The 21835-nt window shown below is 40.5% G+C and overlaps 1 protein-coding gene across 5 annotated transcripts in view; it reads left to right on the top strand.

Annotated features, from left to right (window-relative positions):
- Nucleotides 1-14186: 14186 nt before the first annotated feature.
- Nucleotides 14187-21835, top strand: part of ZMYM6 (zinc finger MYM-type containing 6) — a 42896-nt gene continuing 35247 nt past the window's right edge. Inside the window, exons 1-2 of one of the 5 annotated variants that reach the window (XM_032877185.1) lie at nt 14187-14385; nt 15397-15563. In XM_032877185.1, the coding sequence (XP_032733076.1) occupies nt 15471-15563 (93 nt within the window). In that variant the 5' untranslated portion in view covers nt 14187-14385; nt 15397-15470. Of the gene's footprint in view, nt 14935-15396; nt 15564-21835 lie in introns of all 5 variants that reach the window. The other 4 variants (XM_032877182.1, XM_032877184.1, XM_032877183.1 and 1 more) reach the window with 4 other exon arrangements.

Genomic DNA, 21835 nt, shown 5'->3' with positions numbered 1-21835 from the left:
GTTGGGTTAACTTTTCTTTGTTTTTTTTTTGTTTTGTTTTTTTTTTGTTTTTTTTTTTGTTTTTTTGCTCCCAGAGCATCCCTTCTGTAATATTCACCATGCTGTAGACTAATTATCTGTTTGGTTGTGTGTTCTTCTCAGAAAGTGTATGTGACACAATTTCCAAAATTCTTTCAACCAACCCCTTGCTCTAGTCTCCCATTTATTACTTTCCCTTCTTCCTAAAAAGTAGTAGTCAAAACACATTCTCTACTTTGTGCCTTATGACTCAGTATTTTTCACGTCTAAGGGGCTTTTTTGCCTCGAGGATACTCACAGCTATTTGTTGTTTAATGTCCAATTTACAAAATCATAATTCTTTTTTTAAAATATATTTATTTGAGAGAGACAGGGAGGGAAGGGCAGAGGGAGAGGGAGAATTTGATATCAAGCAGACTCCCCACTGAGTGCAGAGCCCAACATGGAGCTCCATCCCAGGACCCTGATACCATGACCTGAGCTGAAACAAAAGTCAGATGCTTTAACAGACTGAGCCACCAGGCACCCCCAAATCATATTTTTAATAAATGAAGTGTTGAAATAATTTTTTCTTGATTATTTAACATGTAATACACTTTGATTAACTTAATTCCCTTAAACAATTTAAGCTGGCATTACAAATTTAATATGGCTGATACTTTTGAATATCTCATATGCCTTAAACATCAGCAAAGTATGCACAAATTAAAAATTTACAAAGTCAACTACATTTGTATCTAAACCTATTCAATGCCATGGGGTGAATATTACTGCATTATCTTTGTACTGCTTTTATACCTCTTAAGATTATATCTATATTTACTTTGGTATCTTCTTAAGGTTTAGTAGTAGCATTTTGATTATTTTCTACGATTTCAGAAATCTTATCAAATCCAGTAGGAAAAGAAATACAACTTTAGATCAGTTGAAGTTCCAGAATCTGTGATATCAACTAATTCTCTCTTGGTTAGGATACAAAACCTAGTTTTGTTGGGTGCCTGGGTGGCTCAGTGGATTAAAGCCTCTGCCTTCACCTCGGGTCCTGGTCTCAGGGTCCTGGGATCGAGCTCTGCATCTGGCACTCTGTGCAGCCGGGAGCCTGCTTCCTCCTCTCTCTACCTGACTCTCTGCCTACTTGTGATCTCTGTTTGTCAGATAAATAAATAAAATCTTAAAAAAAAAAAAAACTTAGTTTTGTTGTCCAAGGGAATTTAGACCATTTGCTAACCCTTTTGTAATAGCAAAAGTTGTTTTTTTTTTAAGATTTCATTTATTCATTTGTTACAGAGAGATATCACAAGCAGGCAGAGAGGCAGGCAGAGAGAGAGGGGAAGCAGGCTCCCTGCCGAGCAGAGAATCCAATGCAGGGCTCAATCCCAGGACCCTGAGATCATGACCTGAGCTGAAGGCAGAGGCTTAACCCACTAAGCCACCCAGGTGCCCCTGTAATAATAAAAGTTTTTATGTACTACAGGATTTGTAATTCTCTGTCTTCTTTATGGCTTTTAATTTTTGAAACTTAGTGTCTATCTTGGAAATGATGTAAGCTGTAAGTTTTGCATGATGAATAGTCCCTAATCAATCATCTTGCCATTATATAACGTCAATCTGCTTAAAAACTTATGTATTTCTTACCAGTATTTTGTTATAATTAGTAGGGTCATTTAGTTGTTTTATCTCCTGAGAGATGGAAGATTGATTTACCCTTCTCATTCTCAGAATATCTGTTCAACTCTATTTTTACCTGCTTATTGTAAATCTGGTGCTGAATAATTGACAGACTCCCCTTCTATCTAACTGTGATAATTCTCCAAAATTACTAGTGTTGATGGCTCCTTCCTCCTACCTTTTGGTTCCTTTTTATCCACTTGCTCATATATGAAACATAAATACAGGCAAACTATATGTGGATATATTTATTTATTTTTGAAATATTTTTTTAAAAGATTTTATTTATTTATTTGTCAGAGACAGAGGGAGAGAGAGTGAGCAAGCACAGGCAGACAGAGAGGCAGGCAGAGGCAGAGGGAGAAGCAGGCTCCCCGCCGAGCAAGGAGCCCGATGTGGGACTCGATCCCAGGACGCCGGGATCATGACCTGAGCCGAAGGCAGCCACTTAACCAACTGAGCCACCCAGGCGTCCCTATTTTTGAAATATTTTATTTATTTGCCAGAGAGACAGAGAAAGAGAGAGAGAGAGAGAAAGAGAGCACAAGCAGGGGGAGCTGGCAGGCAGAGGGAGAAGCAGGCTCCCCAGTGAGCAGGGAGCCCGATGTGGGACTTGATCCCAGGACTCTGGATCATGACCTGAGCCAAAGGCAGATGCTTAACCAACTGAACCACCCAGGCGTCCCTATATGTGGCTATATTTAAATCAACACACCCTATACCCTTTACAGAAGGAAAAAAAATGTGCATCCATACCTGTACACTTAAAGACACACATAACTCATTATTAAACATAAACTGTATTCATCCTTCTATTGTATTAAATATTTTTTGTTTCTTTAAAGCTATATTTTTTTGTTTACTTCTCTCATTTGAGTCTTAGTATGAATGCATAGGCTTTGTAGATTTGACTTATTCCAATTCACTCTATGACATTTTAAAATTAAATTATTACAACTTCACCAGTGGGTACATCTCTAGGCTTTGTTCTTTTAGCTCTGCCCCTGACATCCTCGAAACATCCCTTCTTTCTTGTCATAACAGAATGTGCTAAAGTCATACTAATTTTTTTTCTCCTGTCCCATACAATCAGCTACTCTGCAATGAATTTCAGATAATTTTGGTGGATAAAACCACTAAAAATAAAATTTAGATGTTAGGGATATACATGAGAGTAAATGTGGAGCCAAAATATTAGAACTGCTATTAGACCTCTTTTAGTAGTGACAAACTTGGAAAAGAAATTCAAGGTCATGACCTTGCAGTGCTATTTTCCATTTGAACACGTTATATTACTGAATCATACTTTTTTTTTTAGACTATATGGTTCCATTGAGCACTAATGTTGTCCCATGCATTGACATTTATTTTCTTGTTCTACGAATTATTTTGCTCTCAATAGAAATCTTTGAACATCTATATTTTTTTTTAGTTCTTGCATCTGATTATAAACTATTAAAGCTGGAAAAGCATTTAGAGACCTTATTGTGTAATCCATGCTGATTACAGATATACCAGAAATTTGTCAGTTTTGGCTGTCTAGCACCCAACTCTCCCCTTGTTTAAAAGCATCCTGATCTCCCTTTTAGGGTAATTCTCCACTGTGAGGACAACTTCTCTGTTTGTTTCCCCTCACAGTAGAAATAGAGAGGGATAGATTCTTCCCATATTTTCTTCCTGATATGGCCAGTAGCAAAGCATGTAACCAAAACTTGGCCAATCAGAGATCATTCTTAGAACTTTGAATCCTGTTCAAGTGATGTTGTGACAGAGATTGTCAAATGTTCGTCAAACCCCATTTTCTTATCCTCCTGGGCATACAGATATACTATATTTTCCTTGAAGTTAGGTGCAGCTATGTGACTCGAGCTCTGGACAATGGAACATAGATAGAAACAATGCTCAACATGTAAGCCTGACCTATATAAACATCCCAAATGTGATCTTTGCCCTCTCTTTCCCCAACCATTGGCTGAATGGAGAAGACTCCACAGAGATAGAAGAGAACAGGAACACAAAATGGAAGAATTATGGGTCCCTGAGATGATACCTGGAGGAGAGCTGCCCAGAAAAGCCTCTAGACTTGGAGCACCCATGTTGGACTACTGTGTGAAACAGAAATAAACTTTCACAGTGTAGAACCTCTATAATTTGGGAGGTTGTTTTAGTATTTAGCTTACCCAGACTTGAAGACAGAATGTTTGGCATAAAGTTTACTTTAGCAATATCTGTGACATGGATCAAGCTATTCTTGCTGACAGATCTTGGGAGGTCCTTCATTTTGTCTATTGTCTATACCTTTTCTTAGAGCTTCTCACCATTTTGTAAGCCACCATATCTTCCCTTTTTAGCTTAAAACAACCAGAGCTTGGGTGTCTGGTTGGCTTAGTCATTAGAGCATGTGACTCTTGATCTTGGGGTCATAAATCAAGCTCCATGTTGGGTGTGGAGCCACCTCAAAAGAAGAGGAGGAAGAAAAAAGGAAAAGGAGGAAGAGGAGGAGGAGGAGGGGAAGGGAGTGGGGAGAGGGAGGAAGGAGGGGAAGGAGCAGAGAGGGAGGGAGGGGAGAAGGGGAGGAGAAGAAGAAGAAGAAGAGGAGTACACTTACCTTGATGAATACTGAGTAATATATGGAACTGTTGAATCACTATATTGTACACCTGAAAATAACATAGCACCGTATATTAACTATACTGGAATTAAAATTAAAAAACAAACAATCAGATCCAGTTTCTGTTGCTTATAATCAAGAATGTAGACTCCTTCATTAGGTAAAAAACAGGTCTTAAGTGGTAAGTGACTTGCCCTAGGGCACAACTCCTAAGTGGCAGACCTAGGATTACTAACTTGACTTTGTATCTCCTGATTCAGTTTTCTTTCCATTGTACTGATGGGAGTTTGAAGGGGTCCAATAATTAGAATTCCTCTTCCCCACTAACTTTTAAACCAATTGAGAAATGAGATTCAGGAAATGGCAGATAAAGGTGTATAGCACCTTCATTAATGGAAAAGGCTAGCTTGGAAGATAGAGACTCCTCACATGGCAGGCCTGCCCCTGTGCGACTTAAGGAAGGAAAGAGCCAAGAAAACTAGTTCCCTGTTGACAACCAGCTTCCATGTAGAAAGAATAGCAGAAGAGACTGGACTGCACAAAATTTCTCCTTCCAAACTCTTCATTTAGAGAAGTCACTGCCTCAGCAGGGGAAGAATGAGTGGGTGAGCAGAAGTCAGTATTTTAATGCTAATGACTGACGCCTTACATTAAAAAAAAAATGGGACATAGGATATATATCTTAATAATCAGATATTCTGGCTTCTAGAAAAATTTTATTTTTGATAATACATTATTGTATAAAACATTGAAACAAAGTCCTCTAATATTCTACCCATTGCAGATAAGTGTTAACTGTTTGATGTGTATCCTCTCTTATGACCATGCTAAAACTGAGATTTTGTGGTATTAAAGTATTAATCTGTGTGAAGCATCCTGTGTCATGCCTAGTACAGAAGGAAGACATTTGCTTCCTTCCTTTCTTCTTCCTTAGTGCACCAGAGCCTTCTCTAGTCTGAGAATCTATGACAAGTGTTGAGCTGGGCTATGCAACCAGAGAGTCCAAGGAGTAACCATAGAGTCCATAGTCTCCAGGGTGCTAACACACTTAAACCTGCCAGAACTGCCAAAAGCTGTAGTCAGGAGTCCTAAGCCCATAGCAGGGGCCCTTGGAGCAAGAGCTGGTCAGCCAGGCCAGGCCCATGGTCTTTCTTATTCTCTGATCTAGGGGTCTAGACCTTCACCAGGGCCAAGGCATAGGGCTGCCTCTTGGGTTAGCACGCCATCTTGTAAAGCTCTCTTTCTGAGCTAGGGGCCTGTCCCTTCCTTCTGAGCCTCTCCCAGAGGGGAATCAGACACATGGCTGGGCCCCACGGGGCAGTTAGAGGACTGCTGTGTTCACATGGTGGCCCCTCCCACCCTTAGCACCTCCAGGAACTGTGTGAGGCTGACTCGGGCCTTAGGGATGTCTATGCCAGTTTTCTCCTCTCTGGGTTTCTGGGGTTAGCAGGAGATGAGAGTGGGGAGCTAGGGATGCAGCTGGAGTGTGAAGGTAGAAGAGACAGTACTGACTGCAGGCTTCCTAGGCCTGACTCCGCCTCCGACTCAGCTCAGGTGTCTTCCCTCCTGCAGGGAGTCTCTCCTGAAAGCCACCTCTCTTCCTCCCCCACCTAGTTACTCATGCCTTCTAATTCTTGTTGATAGTCTTTCCATGTCTGCTGCCCCTCTAGCACATGAACTTTAAAAGCTAAGGTTTAACTCATTCATCTCTATGTCTCTAGTGCTTAGTACCAGCTCTGGCTCAATAATCCCTGGTAACTTTAGGCACCGTGATTGAGAAAAGGAAGGGTGGTACCCCACAGCTGAATTATATAAATTGGGGTGAGGACAGAAGAAGGAGAAGGGACTTCCTTCCTAGGGCTCAGCCAGGATTTATGATCACAACCTTTCTGGAAGCAGAGTTGTCCACTGTCAAAGGAGCTGCTAGGGAGGAGTTAACTCTGTCTTTAAAGGTGTGCAGAGACTGAAGATTTCCTCTGCAGTGCTGTAACAGGGATTCAAGAACAGTGCAAGCCTCAGGCTATATTACCACTAAAGGGCTTTCCACCTCTGAAATATGAGATTGTGGGAGGATGCAAGGCTGGTACCAGAGAGCTATAGCGCTCAGAAACATGCCTGTCTATCTAGAATTGGTCAAGGTCATCCGGAGGCCACTCGGTATAATGGCACGGCCTAATCAACCCCCAACTCCTATTGCTTTCTTGTACATGCACACCCATATTTACAGTAATTTAAATCACATAAAACTTACATAAACTCCTGCCTGTATATGCACATTGCTATAAATGTTTATCTTCATATATTTTTCATAGATAAGCATGTTAAAACCTAACCTCATCACTAAATAAACACTCACTGGCCCAAATTTATATACACTTCCTCCACTGCCCGCAGGCCCAGGGAAGCTATGGGCTTCCTCTTCTTGGGATTGGCCAGGCAATTCTGAGAAGGGGAGAGGCGAAGAAAGCTTGGCCTGCCCATGATCGATAGAATTAATCACAAAAGTAGAAAAGACTGAGGCGCCTGGGTGGTTCAGTTGGTTAAGTGTCCACTTTTGGCTCAGGTCCTGATCTCGGGGCTCTGGGATCGAGTCCCGAGTCGGGCTCCCTGCTTCCCCTCTTCTCCCTTGTGCTCTCTCTCACTGTCTCTCTCAAATCAATAAAATCTCTAAATTAAAAAAAAAAAAAGACTGACATTCACTAGAAAGTTAGCAATCTACATTATAACTTGCACAGTCTTTCCAGGAATGTCATTAGTTAGCCCTAACAGTCTTGGCCATGTGTAACATTCTTGGTTTTTAGTTTCTGTCATAGTATTGCAGATGAGAAGGCCAAAGCTAGTCTGATTCTCTTTTCTTTGTAAGTAAATGTTCATTTTCATGTTTCAGTTAGGATTTTCTGCATTTACTACTCATCTACCTGCACTGTGCTCTTGAGCTGGAGAGCTGCCTATCACTTCCCAGCAACTCTGGCTTTGACTTGGCAGCACCTCATGACCAAATACGTCACTTTTACTGTGGGATTATAATTAGATGGAACACAACACTATTCTCTCCTCACCACACCTTCCCCTTGCCTCAGTGCTGTTACACATGGTTGTGTGGACAAGAGCCTCTATTAGTATGGACTCAGAGTTTTATGTGGCATTTTTGAGCACGGCAATGTAAGACTTATGTGTGCTTCCTCCATACTCCCAGGAAGATGGACCTGCGACTGGGTTTCAGTGATGGAGGAACAAGATCAGAGAATCCCCTGTTCATAAATGGTGATGTAGAAGCACAACTGCTAATGACCTAGAGCATGTGCCTTGAGTGGTGATATGGAAGATGAACTTGAGCTTGTTTTTTATTTTATTTTTTGAAGATTTTATTTATTTATTTGAGTGAGAGTGCATAAGTGAGGGGGGGAAGGGCAGAGGGAGAACAGGCTCCCTGCTGAGGAGGGAACCTGATGTGGGGCTCAATCATAGGACCCTGGGCTCATGACCTGAGCCAATGGCAGATGCTTTACTGACTGAGCCACCCAGGTGCCCCTAAACTTTAGTTTATTTGAGGTAGAGTTTTGGGGTTTCTTTGTTATAAAAATAGTCTTCAACACACACGGGTTTAAAAAATATATCATCTATAATGTTATCTGAGGAAAATAATTAAAATACTCTAATTAGTTTTCAAGGTAGAAGAAAGAGAGAGGAAAAGAAAGAATGATCATAAATCTGTACTGTAAACATGTCATAATATTGCAACTGGGAATTTGAAATAGAAGGATACAATAAGGATTCTTGAAACAAAACACAGGAGAACCCAGAGGGAATTCCTAATAACATCAAACCAAAAGATGTAAACTATTTTAGTGTGTCAGTTTTCTATTATATTGTAGCAAAAGCATTGTGGATTAAAGCAACAATTTGTTATTTCTCATGATTCTGTGATTAGTTGAGCCCAGCTGGGGAGTTCTGCCCCACAGTATGTTGACTTTTTCAGCTAGGAATTTGGCTGGCATACTTAAGATAACTTCACCCACGTCCCTTGGACCTTGGCAGGGAAGCCTAGGGACGTCTCTCTGTCTCTCTACATGGTCTTTCTAATATGATGGCCACAACTGTTTATATGATGGTGGTTCCAAGAGAGCAAAGGCAGAAGTTGCCAGTTCTCTTAGAGCCTATGCCATGACTGTCACACTGTCACTCCCCTGCAGTTTGTTGGTCAAAGTAAGTTGACAGGGCAGCCCAGATTCAAGTGGCTGGGAAACTGACTCCTCTTCTTGCTAGTAGAAACCTCATACACCTACAGAGATAGAGGAATTGTTGGTGGCCATCTTTGGAAACCATCTCTTACAGTTTGCCTTCTGGACATAACAACTGATGTCCTTTCCCAATCAAAATAAACTCACTTTCTCAACCGAAAGTCTCAAATCATTATGGCATTGGATCAAAGTCCAGGATCTCACCATCTAAATCAGGCCTATGAAGAAGAAACTATTCCTCTAGTATAGTTCATTGACTGCCTTTGCTCAGGTGCAACTTTTTCAATCCAAAGGCCTGTTAACTAAAAAAACAAAAAAACAAAAAAACAAGTTATCTGTTCCCCTTGCTCTCTGCTCCCCACACACCAAAAACACCTGATGATAGAGAGACATTGTGACTCCAATGAATGCTTCTGTTCAAGAAGAAGAACAGAAAGCATATAACAGTCATTGATCCAAAGTAATTGACTACCTGGGCACCTGTTGTCAGATTCTCCTACTCCAAGGACAAGGACATTCTTTGATTGTTTTGTTCCCTGGGAATGGCCTCATAATCAATTTTCTCCAGAGGATTTTGGTTCTTCCCTCTGGGCTCATGGCTTTCTTCTCTGAGAAACCTTTATTTTCCATAAGAAATGGTCCATATTTGCAGCTTTCTCAGCTTCTATAGCTATCTTTTTCATTTCAAACTGTCCATAATCCTTGAAGTTTAAGGTTTTGGTTTTGCCCAAATGCTTTCCTTAAAAACTTTGTGGATCTTATGGGGATTCACTCTGTGCCCCCCAAAACCACCTCCATTCTTCTGAGACAGAACTCTTTCTACTCTGTGTCAGATTGCTATGGGACAAGCCCTTGTGTTTCTTAGAAGTCCTTCTGTCTAGACGAAAAGCTCTATGAGGTACTGTTTAACTCCTTTCAAGGTCTTACAGCTGCATTCTTGAGTTGATCTTGACCTTGAGGCCACATTTTACCTGTAATGTCCTATATGTGATATTTTTTCTGAAATTTGTTTATTTCGATGATATTTTGCTAGCTGGAGAGACTGTCTTGGACCCTTTATATTTTGTCTAATTTCTGCTTGAAAACAAAAGTTCCTTCTTTAACTTGTTTATCTTTTGTAAAGCTTTATCATAGGTGACTAAAATAAATCAACACTTTTTTTTAGGATTTTTAATTTATTTATTCGACAGAGAGAGATCACAAGTAGGCAGAAAGCTAGGCAGATAGAGAGAGGGAAAGCAGGCTCCCCGCCAAGTAGAGAGCCTGACTCAGGGCTCGATCCCAGAACCCCGAGATCATGACCCGAGCTGAAGTCAGAGGCCCAACCCACTGAGCCACCCAGGTGCCCCTAAATCAACACTTCTATATATTCTGCCCAGAAATCTCCTAAGCCAGATCTACAAGTTCACAATTTACATTTTCTATCTTCCATGTTATTATAGGTGGCAGTGCTGCAAAAGATTTTGCTGCTGCCTTGCACTGGTTAGACTTCCTCCAGCCTCCAGTAACAATTTCCTCACTGCTGTTCTGGCCTCCACTAACAGACTCCTTGTCCTTTTAGACTCTGCTGGCTTCCTGGTCCCAAAGTCAATGTCACATGTTTTAGATTTCAGTTACGGCAGTACTCCATTTCTAGATATCGGTCCTGTAACAGTTATCTACTGCTAAATAACAAATACCCCAAACTTACTAGCTTATGATAAGAACTGTTTATTCATTCATGACTCTATAATTTGGGCTTAGCTGGGTAATTCTTCTACTTATCTTGCCTGGGCTCACTCACAAGGCTGCAGTCATCTATCAACCTGGAGGATCTAAAATGGTTCCACTCATATGTATGGGGCTTTGGTGCTGACTATAGGGGTACTCTCTGCACATGATCTTTTTCATCATTCAGTAGTTTAACGCATCTAATCTTGACGTGGTGGTGAGAGTGTTCCAAGAAAGTCAGAGCAGAAGCTGCAAAGCCTATTGAGTCTACGTTTGGGAATTTACAGGAGATCCCTTCTGCCACATTCTATCAGTCAAAATAAGTCACAAAGCCAACTAAGAAACAATGGATAAGGAAACAAACTCCCTCTCTTGATGAAAGAAGTTGCAAAGAATTTTCCATATTTAATCCAAAAATTCTAAAGCAAATTTAATATTTATGATTTTGTATTGAAAACATAGCAGGAAGAAGATACAGATACCCAATATCACCATTTCCATTAAGGCAAGAAAACGGGATAAAAATTATATGGTTAGAAAGGAAGAGATAAATTTGTCATTATTCTCTATATAGTTGAAAACTTAGAAAATTTTTACAAATATGGATAAACTATTAGAATTAATAAATGAATTTAGCAAGGGTGCTGGCTTCAAAACCAACATAGAAAAGTCTATTATATTTCTAAATTTATACTGGAAATAAACAATTAGAAAATGAAATTTTACCCTTTAAGATACCATAAAAGGGGTAACTGGATGACTCAGTCAGTTGGACGTCTGACTCTTGGTTTCAGCTCAGGTCTCATGGGTGTGGGATCAAGCCCTGCATTGGGCTCCACACTCAGCAGGGAGTCTTCCTGGAGATTCTCTCCTTCTGCCCCTCCCTCCACTCTCTCTTCATATAAATGGGTAAATCTTTAAAAAAAAACATAAATTATCAAAGATCTAGAATAAATCTAAAAAAGATGTGCTATCTCTATACTTAAAAACTGTAAAACATTATCAAGAAAAATTACAGAAATAAATGGAGAGATATACTATTTTCATGGATTGGAAGATTCAACCATATTAGCTTCCTAGGCCTGCTGTAAGAAAGTGCTACAAACAGAAATCTATTGTCTTACAGTTCTGGAGGCTTTAAGTCTAAAATTAAGGTATCAGCGGAGCCGCCTTCTCTCTGAAATCTGAATGGGAGAGTCCTTCCTTGCCTCTTCTAGCTTCTGGTATTTACCATTAATCCTTGGCATTCCTTGGCTTGCAGCTGCAGTACTTCAATTTCTGCCTCAATTGTCACCTGGTGTCCTTTCCACAAGTGTCTGACTCTATGTCTCCTTTCTTTATAAGGACATGAGTTACTAAGGGTCAACCTTACTCCAATATGACCTCATCTTACCTAATTATGTTTCCTGAGGTCACCATACCTCAAATACAAATTCTCCAAGACAGGTCTATAGCTTCAGTGCAATACTAAACAAAATTCTGGCTCAGTCTAAAATATATGAGGAAAATTTGGTCACATTTGGCGAGGAGAACCTAAAATTTATATGGGGGTACGTGGCTAGCTCAGTCAGTGAAGCAGATGACTCTTGATCTCAGGGTTCTGAGCTCGAACCCCACATTGGGTGTAGAGATTATTTAGAAATAAAATCTTAAAAAAATAAAATTTATATGGGGCACCTGGGTGGCTCAGTGCCTTCGGCTCAGGTCATGATCTCCAGTCCTGGGATCCAGCCCTGCATCGGGCTCTCTGCTCAGCGGGGAGCCTGCTTCCCCTCTCTCTCTCTGCCTGGCTCTTTGCCTACTTGTGATCCTTGTCTGTCAAATAAATAAATACAATCTTAAAAAAAATTATATGAATATGCAAAGGACCAAGAAGAGCCAAGACAATCTTGAAGAACATAATGGGAAGGAAGACTTATTTCTACCAGATACCAAGATTTACTATAATGCTTACAGAAATTAAGACAGTGTGATATTTCCACAGAGAGATAAAATAAATAGATTATATAGTCCTGAAGTAAATCCACACATTTATAGACAACTTATTTATGGATAGGTGACAATATGGAACAATAGGGGAAAGGACAAACTTTCAAAAATAATACTTAATCAATTTAACATTCATATGTAAAAAATGAAACCTGACTTACCTCACACCATACACAAATCCCCACTTCAAGTGGATTGCAGAGCTAAATGAGAAAGACAAAGTAATTACAATCCCAGAAATTAATTAGGATCTTTGGTAGGAAAACATTTCTTAACAGGACACAAGACACACTAAGCATAAAGGTCTTTTATGTTTGTTAAAGACACCCATAATAAAGTGGAAATGCTGGCCACTGAGTGGGAGAAGATATTTACAATACATATATTCAACAAAGGACTCATACCTAGAATATATGTCCATAATAAAATGGCAGACAACCCATACAAAGATGGGTAAGAGACTTGAACAGGCACTTCATAAAAGCATATCCAGGTATCCAAACATAAAAACGGGCTCAATCTCATCAGAAATTTGGGAAATGCAAATTAAAACCACAATGAGGGGGTACCTGGCTGGCTTAGTTGGTGTAAAGAGAGACTCTTGATCTCTGGGTGGTGAGTTTGGGCCCCATTTTGGTTGTATAGATTACTTTAAAATAAAATCTTAGGGGCACCTGGGTGGCTCAGTTGGTTGGGCAACTGCCTTCAGCTCGGATCATGATCCCGGAGTCCCAGGATCGAGTCCCGCATCCGGCCGCCAGCTCCACTGGGAGTCTGCTTCTCCCTCTGACCTTCTCCCCTCTCATGCTCTCTCTCACTGTCTTTCTCTCAAGTAAATAAATAAAATCTTAAAAAAATAAAATAAAATCTTAAAAAGCCAAAAACAAACAAAAAACCCCATAATGAGATACCACTATACGCCCACCAGAATGGTTAAAATTAAAAAGATGTCCAGTGGTAGTTATTGGCAAGGATATGGGGCAATTGGCTCTCTCATAGATGGTGGTGGGAGTGCCACTGAAAAACCACTTTCTAAAATTTCTTGACGTTATCCACTTAAGTTTTAGATATACGTAGGAAGCACATTCATTGCTGCATATAAACCTAGCATATGTGCAACAAAAGACGGGAAAGTTCACAGCAGCATTATGCCTAATAGCCCAAACCTGGAAATATCGCAAATGTACATCAATAATAGATAAATTGTAGCATATTTATAAAATGGAATATTACACAGCAGTTACAAATCAAAAAACAATTCTGAATGAAAAATACTGAATCTTGGCTTTGAGCAAGTGAATTAATCTATTCATTTACGTCTCTGAGATGAAAACTGTACCTCTTGGGGTTGTGCTGAGGATTTAGTGGAATGATGCATGCCAAGTGTTTTAGCAAGGCCCTGGCTTAATAAATGTCAGCCATTACTTATTCCTATGTTCCTTAGTAGGCTATCTTTCTGGAAAAGGGAATTAAAGAATAATGCAGACTATTTATAGTGCTAATGCCCCCAACTTTCTGCACCAAATCCCTTTTAAATTTTCTTTCTTTCTTTCTTTTTTTTTTTTAACCTTTTCACCCTTGGGTCTTGGTCTCTTTAAGAAGTCAACCATAACTTGAGGAAAACGGAATCCTGGGAAGATCCACTCAGCTCAGGTCCAGAGCATGACGGGAAAAGAAGGGGCGGAGACCAGGGCTGCGCACTCGCGGTTGGCCGAGTGTTGCGTTGCGATGGTTCAGGCGGAAGAATTCCAATAAGAGAAAATAAACCTCGTCCCGGCGCGGGGAGCCTTGGGTCCTAGTCCTCTTTACCCACGTGGCGCTCCCCTGAAGCAGGGAGGCGACCGGCAGGTGAGAGTCGCTGGTGGCGGCTGCAGGGGCTGCGCGGGGCGGGGCGGAGCGGCGGGCGCGCCACGTGACGAGGCGGGCACGGGGCGGGGGCGGCGCCGGGAGGGCAGCGCGGCTACGCTGTGCGGATTTCGCCGCAGGGACGTGGTGATGGGGATTTGCGGGTCGCGTTCTCTCCATCGGATACAACGTTGCCCCGTTCGTACTCGGTGACGGGCGCGGGGGTTATTGGTGGGGACGAGACGTTCGCAGCGATACCATACACGAAGGAGGGATGAGCGCCCGTAGATTGTTGTAACTGTGGCAAGTGGTCAGAAGTTCTCATCTCTTCTTCCCCACAGGCTTTTCCACCAGTTGCCCATTTCCATGCCTGGCTTGACTATTTGGATAAGGACAACTTTGGGGGAGCTTCCTTTTTGCCTCAGGTTTAGTACGTTTACTCTTAGGGGAGGGGAAATTTGCTGGACAGCTAATAGAGTTTCTTGTTTACAGGGAAGCGATTGAGAAGCAGAGCTCAGAGGGGCTTATTCGTGGGCATGGCCCCCCAGGGAGACCCTGGAAGGTGCAGGTGGTCCACTTTAAACAAGGGCGTAGCTTTTGTTCACTGATGGTGGCATCTGGAACTCTCATCTATCGTTAGGCCGAGAAATGGGGCCCTTATGGAGGCTTCCAGTAAAGGCTGAGTTAGAGGTGGGGGTGTGGAGCTTGGTGTGCCCCACTTTGAGAAATTAAAGCTGAGGTGGGCTTCCAAGTACTAATTCTCCCGGAGTCAGGAATTGTACTTCCGAGTTCTTTCCCCTTAGTGCTTGGTAACTTCTTCCCACATCTTGGCCAGCTGGTCTGATTCCCCGTGTAAGTTTCCACATTTGAGAAGCCAAAAGTGTTTGTCTTTAAAGTTATTAGAGAGGGGGTTTCGTTTTCCAGAAGACTTTTCTTATTTATTTATTTTTAGAGAGGGAGGGGGAGGGACAGAGGAAAAGAGGGAGAGACTCTTGGGCAGGCTCCACACTCAGCTCTGAGCCCTTGGAGTCGGAGTGGGGTTCTATCCCAGGACCCTGAGATCATGACCTGAGCGAAGTCAAGGGTCGGGTGCTTAACTGATCCTCCTGGGTGGCCCCAGAAGACTTTTCTTACGTGAAGATAACTATTAGAAGAGCAGAAGGCAGTAAGAGGGGGAATAGTTATGGTCCCAGAAGAGTTGATTTTCAAAGGCTCTGAAGCCTGTGCTCAATACAAAGCTTTTAATATAGATAAACATGAAGGAGAAAAGAAAAGGAATAAACCTGAGTACCAATCCTTTATGTTGTATTTTAGGAGTCCAGCTATCCTTTATCAAGAAGAAATCTGTTAGTTTTAGACTGGGGAATTCCTTTACATAAAAAATTAGAATGAAAGAACCTTTGGATGGTGAATGTGGCAAAGCAATGGCACCACAGCAGGGGCTTCTGGACACAATTAAAGAAGAACCTGACAATGCTCAAGTAAGCATTTCATTTCATTAAAAAATTTTTTTTTTATTCTTTTCTAACTGGTGAACAGATTTTTAGTTAGGCAGTTTCTGGCTTGTATGTTAAAACAACCCCAATTTTTTCCCCATTAGATGAGTAAATTAGTTTTTCTCCTCTTTAAATGAGAAAAGATCTTGGTAACCGTATATTTTTTCTTGTAAAAAGAAAGTAAAATGTGTTATCGTTTTTCTATACTTGGTAACTTTTTTTTTTTTTAAATTTTCTTGGATCTGATAGTAGTTTCCTTTCATTCTGTAAATATTTGTGTTCTATTCTATGCCAGGGGATTGAGGAGTCAGTTTAGTCTCTCCCCTCACTGAGCTTATAGGTTAGTAGGGAAGATAGATATTACACAAGTAATTGATCAAATAATATATATAATTGCAAACTATGACAAGTGCTATGCAAGAAAAGCCTACAATGGGGAATCTGATCTAGTTTTGGTTGGGGGCAGAGGCTGAGTAGGGAAGGCTTCCCCAAGGGAAGGATCTTTAAGCTGAATTATGAAGAATGAATTGACTGGGCAAAGACATGGAGAGCATTCCAGACAGAGGTATCTGTGTATAGGAAAGTCCTGAGTTGGAAAGGTGGGTGGTTCTTTTGAAGAACTGCAAGACCAGTGAGCCTGGAACAGAAAAGTTATGAAAATAGCGATGATGGTAATGTCGATCATAAGAACAACACTAATAGTGTTTATATATAAACATGTGTATATTATATCATAATAATTTGTGATACTATAAATATTAACTTATTGGTATTTATATGTGCTTAGATTATTCCAGGCACCATTCTCACAACCATATTATTATCCCCATTTTACAGATGAGGAAACCAAAGTACAAAGAATTTAAGCAGTTTACTAGGGATCATAGCTCATAAATGGCAGACTAGATTCAAATCCAGCCCGTTATCCTGCTTCTAGGATGAGGCTCTGTAGATAGTTTGAGGCCAGATTATGCAGGACTTTGGGACCATGTTATGAATTTTGGTCTTTATGGGAAGACTCAATGCGAAGAGAGCAATGGGAAGAGATGGCAGGATTTTAAGTGGGAGGGTAAGATAAACGTGTTCAGAAAGATCATCTAGGTACCCTTAGGGACCCAGATTAGAAATCTGTGGCGATCACAATAGAGACATGGTTAGTTGTTTTGGCAAAGAATGGTTTTTTTTTTTTTTTCTTGCACAGTTCTTTTTTTTTTTTTTTTTTAATTAACATATAATGTATTATTTGCTCCAGGGGTACAGGTCTGTGAATCATCAGTCTTCACAATTCACAGCACTCACCATAGCACGTACCCTTCCCAATGTCATAACCCAGCCACCCTCTATCCCTCCCCTTTCACACTCCAGCAACCCTCAGTTTGTTTCCTGTGGTTTATCTCCCTCCCAGGTCCCATCTTGTTTCATTTTTTCCCTCCCTAACCCCCATGACCCCCTGCCCTGCATCTCAAATTCCTCGTATCAGAGAGATCATATGATAATTGTCTTTCTCTGATTGACTTATTTCACTTAGCATAATTCCCTCTAGTTCCATCCAGGTCGTTCTTGCACAATTCTTTTGCTTGATACTCTTGAGTTACTGCATAAGCAAACTAATAATACTAAAAATATAAATAATATAATAACAAAATAATAAATAATAATGGTAATATTTTATTTCTCATACCATCTCAAAGGCAGTATTATTCCAGGACAGGGATGCCAAATAGGTTTTGTCTCGTTCATCAACTCTCTGTCTTCCTAGAGTGCTGTGCTAAGAAGCATCCGAGGTAGTGTCTACAGGATGTGGGGTGGGAGCTGGTGGCATCCATGACATTTATTTTGCCCCCAGATGGTAAATACTTCTTCTTCTTCTTCCAGAAGTAACCATTTGTTTGCCAAGTTTTGTGGATTCTACCTCTGAAGTATTTACTCTCTGTCTTTTCATCCCTATTTCATTTTTTCTCATTTGAATTTTTATAACAATTTCCTACTCATCCTTTTTCCTTCAGTCACAGTCCCCAGCAAAACACAGTGTAATGATGCTACTGTAGCTCTGCAGATCTGATGACATCTCTCCCTTTAAAGACCTGGTCTCCTCATGTGTGATAAACATGAGTTTATCACATGTAACATCCAAACTATCCATGTTTTGGTGTTTTTGTCTTCAGTATCATTGGTCATCCTTTCCACCTTTTCAAATCTATTTACCTGCAAACTATCTGCAATTTACTTGAAGTCGTATTCTGTTGAGTTTTGTTTTCTTGCGTTTGCACATGCCATTTCTTCTGCCTGTGGTGTTCTAAACTAGGTAACTTGGCAAAAATTTTTCTCCTCTTTGAGATGCAGTGTAACAGTTGGTCACTTGGGTAGAATTAATCATTCTCTTTCTTTCTATTGTATATTGCTTTCACTTTTGCTGTGGCATCTGTGGGTCAATGAATTTTGTTTTCCCATCCAAGTACTAACCAGGCCCGACCCTGCTTAGCTTCCGAGACCAGATGAGATCGGGCGCGTTCAGGGTGGTATGGTCGTAGACTGAATTTTGTTTTCATACAGAGTCTGGAATCCTCAACTTTTAGTGCAATGACTGGCTGAAGGTACAAGCTCAATAATGGAAATAAAAGAACCTGTGTTTCACAGATGAGGAAACTGGGCCTGAAGGGACAAGGAACTTCACCAGCGTCCCATGGCAAAGTTGGGATACAAAACCAGTTTTTAAAAGTTCTAGATCCAAGTTTTTTTTTTTTCATGATGCTTTGTCTCTAATATATAAATTTAACAAATACTGTGTTATGAGTTGAATGTTCTTTCTGAATATCAAAATTGTGATAATGAAAATCCCTCTACAGCTTACATTTTATTTCTTTTAAGATTTAATTAATTAATTTATTTGAGAGAGAGTGAGGGAGTGAGCTGGGTTGGGGGAAAGAGCTGAGGGAGAGCGACAAGTGGACTCCTTGCTGAGTGCAGAGCCCAAGATCCTGAGATGATGACCTGAGCTGAAATCAAGAGTTGGATGCTTAAAAAAAAAAAAAAAAAAAGAGTTGGGACACTTAACCAACTGAGCCACCCAAGTGCCCCAACAGCTTACATTTTATTTGTTTTATTATTGTTATTATTTTTTTAGATTTTATCTATTTATTTGTCAGAGAGAGCACACACAAGTGGGGGAACAGCAGGCAGAGGGAGAAGCAGGCTTCCCACTAAGCAAGGAGCCCAGTGCAGGACTTGATCCCAGGACGCTGGGATCATGACCAGAGCCAAGGCAGACACTTAACCAATGAGCCACCTAGGCATCCCAATGGCTCACATTTTAAATTTAAATAGATCGGGCCAACTCTGTTTTCTTTGGTTTGTATTAATGCTACTCAAGGTGAATAGGCTATAATTTTTTTCATAATTGAGAGGGCAGGCTATGATAGAAAAGCCAATTAAACAAATAGTGTATGATGTTTTCCATGTTGCATTTGAATATTGGAAAATGGGAAGAAAGAAATAAAAAATGTTTAATGAAATGGTATAAAATGAAGTGATTACCACTAATTTATATGGAAAATTTTTTGAGCATTACTTGATTAAGCCTTTGTGATAACTTTGTGATACCTTTGTGATACTAACAGATGCACAAAATAAACCAAGATAAAGCACTGATGCTCACATAGTTCAGAGCTGTAGCAGCTGAAATGGTAGACGCTGGGGGGCTGAGTGTGCTTCCTGGGAAAGGAGCTTGGTGGAGCTGCTTTCGCTTCTTGCTTCTTGGGATGCACACTGCCTCTGTAACTGCTTGCTGCAAAACAAAGCTGAAGGCTGTTTTTGCTTTTTGCCCTTTCTCATAAAAGCAGAAATCTTCAGATTTCTTCTGGTTAGCAAAAGCAGGTACTAGTGTCTTTTGTGAAAGTGAAGTGGCACTACATGAACTTTTGACAAGTGGGGAATACCTCTACTAAGAGTCTGTTCTGGATACTCAAGTTCCAGTTGAGCTGTCATTCGTTCCTTGAGTTTTTAATTCCTACTTACCGTAAATTTCATAGCACTTGTTCAACATTGTTGTAAGTAGTTTGCCTATATTAATCCATTTGATGCGCACGGCCCTAGGAGTTAGATACTATTACTCTTCCTGCTTTACCCATGAAGATGCTGAGACACAGAGAGTAACTTGTTAAAGGTCACACAACTAGTACATGGTTGAACCCAAGCAGTCTGGTTCAAGATCCCAAAACGTTCCCCAGGATACTGCAGGCTAAGTTGTGTTAGTTATTTTGTCTACAGAAGAGCTACAAAGATGAAAGGACAGGACTTCTACTGTCAAGGGAATTGATACTGTTAAGGGGGAGATGTGGGAATAAGAGGTAATTATTTATTGAGTGCACCTCACCAAAAGCTATGCTAGTTGTGTCTTGTGCATTCTCATTTAAATTCTACAACCATAGGTGGGATGTATCTTTATCCCGTTTTACAAATGAGGGAACTGAAAAAAAGGGAACTGAGGAAAAGAAAGGTGGGTAATTTACCAAATTCAAAGGCAGCAACAGAGTTGGAATAGGAACTGGCTTCAAATTTGTATTCTTTCTGTTGCTTTGTGCCGCCTCTGTACAGATACAAAGTCACAGTATTATGTAAATATTGTAACAGCAAATTGTGTAAGGTATGTTGGGAATCTTACGGGAAGGAGCCCTTGAGTCTGTTGCATCTGAGGAACGGAAGGCTTCAAGGCAACACTTGAATCGTGAGAGTTGATGTTTTCAGGCAGAGAAGATAGTATGTGCCAAGTCACGGAGAGGTGAGAGAATGTGGTATATTTAGTGGTTGAGTATTTCAACAACAAAGAAGAAAAGAAAAGAGAATAGATTTAAACTATTTAGGTAGAGTTGATCAAACTTAAAGATAGCATATGAGGTATGTGGGTCAAGGAGGAGTCCCTAGAATACTTAGAAGTTTCTGTCCTCAGTAAGTTAAATTTTTGATGATCCTGCTTACTGAGGGGCAAGGAACGGGATTTGGGGGGAAATAATAAGTGCAGTTTGGGATCTGTTTAAGAGGCTAGTGGGACATTCAACTGGTAACTTGCACTGGGAGGCATCTGCATATATGGATATGGCATTTAGAGATTTGAAAGTTATTTACCTGTAGGTGTAGTGTTGTCAGATAAAATACAGAATGCCTAGGTAAATTTGACTATCAGGTTACTGTGATTTTTTTTAAAAAGATTTATTTATTTATTTGAGAGAGAAAGAGAAAAAAATATGAGCTTGGGGGAGGGGCAGAGGGAGAGGGAGAGGGAGAGAGAGTCCCAAGCGGATTCTGCACTAAGCTCAGAGTCCAACATGGGGCTTGATCTCACAACCTTAAGATCACATCATGAGCAGAAACCAAGACTCAGGAAGGCCTAACCACCCAGGCACCCCAATAGTGATTATTTTTTAATATAAGTATGTTATATGCAATACTTGGGACATACTTTACTAAAAAAGTATTTGTTGTTTATCTGAAATTCAAATTTGACTAGGCTTTTATATTTTTATTTGCCAAATCTGGTAGTCCTATATAGGTGATAGTTGAAGTTATGAATGTGGATGAGATCTTTCAGGGAACAAAAGTTGAGGAGAGAAGAGCTCCAGATAGAAAATTAGAAAATGGACTAATTTAGGGCTTCAGAGGGGCTTCGTAGTAGTCCCCTCAATCAGCAGCCTCAGCATTTTCTGGAAACTTGTGAAAAATTTGCATTTTTGGACCCTGCTGCAGACCTCCTGAGCTAGAAACTCTGGAGTAGAAGCCCAACAGTCTGTTACCTTTTTTTTTTTTTTTTTTTTTTTTTTTAAGATTTTATCTGAGAGAGAGAGAGAGAGAGCACTTGAGAGAGAATAAGATCACAAGCAGGAGGGAGGGGTAGAGGGAGAAGCAGACTCCCTGGTGAGCAAGGAGCCATGTGGGCCCAGGATTCCAGGATCATGACCTGAGCTGAAGGCAGATGCTTAACTGACTGGGCCACGCAGGCGCCCAAGAATCTATATCTTAACAAGACCTTTAGGGGCTTTTGATGCCACTGAATTTGGGAACCATTGACTTTAGGGCTGAATATAAGATCAATGAAGGGTGATAAGACATAGTAATGAATTGAAGTAACAGAACCAGAAGACAATGAAATGGAATCATTGGCAGTGTCAGATATATCTGAGAAGCCATGTAAGATAAAACCTAAAAAAAATGTTTATTGGGTTAAGCAACAGCAAGGTGATTGCTTAATCTTAAAACAGTTTCAG

The sequence above is a fragment of the Lontra canadensis genome, unplaced genomic scaffold (assembly GCF_010015895.1).
Source record: "Lontra canadensis isolate GAN:19392208 unplaced genomic scaffold, GSC_riverotter_1.0 scaffold60, whole genome shotgun sequence".
In the NCBI taxonomy this organism is placed as follows: domain Eukaryota; kingdom Metazoa; phylum Chordata; class Mammalia; order Carnivora; family Mustelidae; genus Lontra; species Lontra canadensis.
The sequence above is the reverse complement of the archived record's forward strand: the minus strand, read 5'-3'. Positions and strand labels throughout refer to the sequence as shown.